This window comes from Mytilus edulis, chromosome 13 (genome assembly GCF_963676685.1).
Source record: "Mytilus edulis chromosome 13, xbMytEdul2.2, whole genome shotgun sequence".
Classification (NCBI taxonomy): domain Eukaryota; kingdom Metazoa; phylum Mollusca; class Bivalvia; order Mytilida; family Mytilidae; genus Mytilus; species Mytilus edulis.
In genome coordinates, this window is record NC_092356.1 from 61,272,063 (window position 1) to 61,275,956 (window position 3,894).

At 42.0% G+C, this 3,894-nt stretch overlaps 1 protein-coding gene across 1 annotated transcript; it reads right to left on the reverse strand.

The window, feature by feature from the left end:
* Positions 1–2,159: 2,159 nt before the first annotated feature.
* Positions 2,160–3,323, reverse strand: LOC139500448 (craniofacial development protein 2-like). The gene has a single exon (XM_071289186.1). It carries the CDS (start codon positions 3,294–3,296, stop codon positions 2,160–2,162), a length of 1,137 nt encoding a protein of 378 aa, XP_071145287.1. The 5' UTR covers positions 3,297–3,323.
* Positions 3,324–3,894: the final 571 nt, after the last annotated feature.

A 3,894-nucleotide genomic window follows, 5' to 3' on the forward strand; every position in this document is an offset into this window, starting at 1 on the left:
ATAGTATGAATGGACTGATTTCCCTGTAAAGAAAACTGTACAAAAGTTATGAGACACAAATCAGACAGGTTTAGGGGTGGGGATCTCGACTGTTTTCAAGCTCTCAAACAGGAAGGGGTAGGGTGACCCCAGGAACTTCCCCTATATTTCATTTGATTTGTTATATCGTGCCATACATGAATATATATGGTTTAGGGGTGGGGATCTCATCAGTTTCCAATTTCAAAAACAGGAGGGGGTGGGATGACCCCAGAGACTCCCCCTATATTTCATTTAATTAGTTATATTGATCCATACATGAATATATATTGTCTATGGGGTGGGGATCTCGACCGTTTCCAAGTTCTCAAACAGGAGGGGATGGGTGACCACAGGGCTTACTTGCTTAATCCTGTTGCCCCTTGGTGGAGCATAGGCCACTAACGATATTTCTCCACCTTGTTCTGTTCTTTGCTAGCCTCTCCAGATCATGCCACTTGTACCCTTCTTTCTCCATCTCGGCTGCAACATTCCTTCTCCAGGTGTATCTTGGTCTGCCCCTGCTACGCTTTCCTTGTGGGTTCCACTGTAAGGCTTGCCTTGTAATGTTAGTTTTTGGCTTCCTCAGTGTGTGTCCTATCCATCGCCATTTTCTCTTTTTTAACTCTTCATCAACTGGGGATTGGTTGGTCTTTTCCCAAAGATCTTTGTTTGATATCTTCTCAGGCCATCTGATGTTAAGGATGCGCCTGAGGCAGTTGTTAATGAAGACTTGAAGTTTATGAAGCAGGTTTTTTGTTGTTTTCCAAGTCTCAGCTCCATATAAGAGAATGGTATTTACGTTTGAATTGAACAAGCGTATTTTGGTCTTAAGTGTGATATTTCGTGCTTTCCAGATTGACCCCATCATGTTAAATGCAGTTATGGCTTTGCCAATTCTGATCTTTACATCTTTATCTGAGCCGCCAAGATTATCCACTACGCTTCCAAGGTATGTAAAGGATTCCACTTCTTCTAATGCTTGGGTGTTAACCATCAGACTTGCTTTGGACTTTGTGTTTGACTTTAACACTTTGGTCTTTTTATGATTGATGGAAAGGCCCGTTTCTGCTGCTCTCTTTTCAACCTGCTCTAGTTTGTCCTGCATTTGTTGGTGGTTGTGGGATAGCAATGCAATGTCATCGGCAAAGTCTAGGTCATCCAGCTGAGTGAACATGGTCCATTGGATGCCATTTCGTCTGCCAGCTGTGGCTTGCTTCATGATCCAATCAACTGCCAGGAGGAATAGCATAGGTGAAAGGAGACAGCCTTGTCTTACCCCAGTTATTATGTCAAAGGCCTCTGTTAATTGACCTTCATGTATAACCTTACTCTGCATTCCTGTATAGGTGTTTCTGATGATGGTAATAAATTTTTCAGGAATGCCATAGTGTCTCATCAACTGCCACAACACATCTCTATCTAAGCTGTCAAAGGCTTTGGCAAAGTCGACAAAAACAGAATAGAGTGATGAATTGAACTCTTGTGATTGTTCGAGGATGATACGTAAGGTTGCTATTTGGTCTGCACATGATCGGTTTTGTCTAAATTCAGCTTGGTTGTCACGAAGCTTTTCATCTATTGCATTTTTGAGTCGGTTTAACATAACTTTATTTAAAACTTTCCCTGGAACTGATAGTAGCATTATTCCTCTATAGTTGTCACAAATGCTTAAATTGCCCTTCTTTGGAAGCTTTACCATGTGTCCTTCTTTCCATTGTAGCGGGACCTCTTCTTCTTCCCAGATCTTTCCAAATAGCTCATATAGCATTTGAGTTGATGTTTCAATGTCTGCTTTCAGTGCTTCTGCAGGTATGTTGTCAGGACCTGGAGCTTTGTTGTTCTTTAGCATTTTTATGGCTTTCTTCATTTCTCCTGTTGATGGTCTTTTACAGTCTACTGCAAAAAGCTCTTCCGACGGTGGGATGTCAGCTTTTCAGGTGGGTCCTGGTTTAGCACATCCTTGAAATGCTCAACCCATCTTTTCATTTGCTCTTCATGTGTGTTGAGTGTTTTCCCTTCTTTGCTTTTGACTGGTCTACTTCCTTTCTGATGTTTCCCTGTTAGCAGTTTTATGTTGTCATACAGAGCTTTGATGTTGTTTGCTCTGGCTGCTTTTTCTGCTTCTGCTGTCAGTTTGTCTACAAATGCCCTCTTATCTCTCCTTGCACTGACATATTTTTCCTCTTTTCTACTTTTACAAGTGTTTCTGGCGTTATCCATTCCTGATGTTTCCTATTTTTTAAACTAACTGATGTTTCGCAAGCTGTTGTAAAAGCATTTTTAATCTCTTGCCAGTGATCTTCTATTGAAATTATTTCCTCTGCTGCATTCTGAAATATTGAGAAGCGATTTTTTAGCTCTATCTGGAATTCTGATTTCTTTGCTTTGTTTTCCAACATTGATATGTTAAATCGTTTTCCTGTTGATTCAATATTTTGATGTTTCTTCAGCTTCAATTTGACATTAGCTACAATAAGGTGGTGGTCAGTGGCAGCGTCAGCTCCTCTTTTAACTCGGACATCTTGTAAACTTCTCCAAAACTTCTTGGAGATGCAGACATGATCTATTTGGTTTTCAGTGTTCATGTCTGGAGATACCCATGTTGCTAGATGACATTTTTTGTGTGGGAAAACTGTTCCACCGATGACCAGATTGTGATTTGCACAGTGGTTGGCAAAGAGCTCTCCATTCTCATTCATTTCTCCTAGCCCATGTCTTCCCATCACTTGTTCATAACCGGTGTTGTCGCTTCCTACCTTAGCATTTAGGTCTCCCATTAAGATTATGATGTCTTTGGAGCTACATTTCCTGGTGGTTTCTTCCAGCAATTGATAGAATTCTTCCTTGATATTGTCCTCTGCACCATTTGTAGGGGCATAGCATTGGATGATGTTTAATGATATCCTTTTATTTGTGGTCTTGAATTTTGCAATGATGATTCTTGCACTTATTGGCTCCCATCCAATTAATGTTTTCTGAGCTTCTTTTGACAGCATAATGGCAACTCCTTCAGAATGTTGAGCGTTCTCCTCCATATGTCCAGAGTATATAATCATTTCTCCTGATGTTAGTTTTGATTGTCCTGCATCATTCCATCTTGCTTCCGCTATTCCTAGTATGCCTATTTCATATGCCTTCATTTCATTGGCGATGGTTTGCGCTTTTCCTGGAATGTATATAGATCTCACATTCCATGTTCCTATCTTTGTTGCGGATTTAGAGTTCAGAAGTCTCAGTTGTGTAGCTTCCTTTCGGTTTTGGCCATCCAACGTCATTCTCCTTCTATGTAAAGGTCTTCTTTCTCTTTCATCCAAGCTTTGTAAAATTTCGTTTCGTGTTTCTTCAATCCGTTTTAACCTCTAAGCGGGGGATTAGCCTACCTAAAGGTTCCAGGAGGTTTTGTAAAGGCATCTGGAATGTAGCCTTCCCTATACGGGTCACTGGCCGGTGGGGCATTGCTTGCCCTCATACGCCCTTTGCCGTTGTCGCTTGGCAGCAATCTTCCGCCGGGGCAGTGATCTCCCCACTATTTGTCCAATAGCTGGAGTGGTTGTCTTGAAAGGACTAACGGTTACCACCAACCGGGATTTGAAATCAGAGTTTTCCTTCTCCTAGACAGGCTGCCTTCCTAGACTCACGAGACCCATCTTCCCGTCGCCCTTGTAGTTATGCCTGAGGCCTTTCGGTGCTCAGTATCCATCTGTTCCCACGGGAAGGTACTACATAGGACTTGATGTGGAGAGGCTATGTACTGGCAGGGTGAAACTGACAAACTGCTCATCTTTTCACATTTCTGTTAGCCAGCGGCGCTGAAAGCGAGAGGTGACAAGCACACAGACACAAAATACAGCTCACTAGACGCATCACACATTT

Bases quoted from the DNA above. Each gene is read 5' to 3' on its own strand.
- LOC139500448 (XM_071289186.1), bottom strand. From the start codon at position 3,296: ATGACGTTGGATGGCCAAAACCGAAAGGAAGCTACACAACTGAGACTT.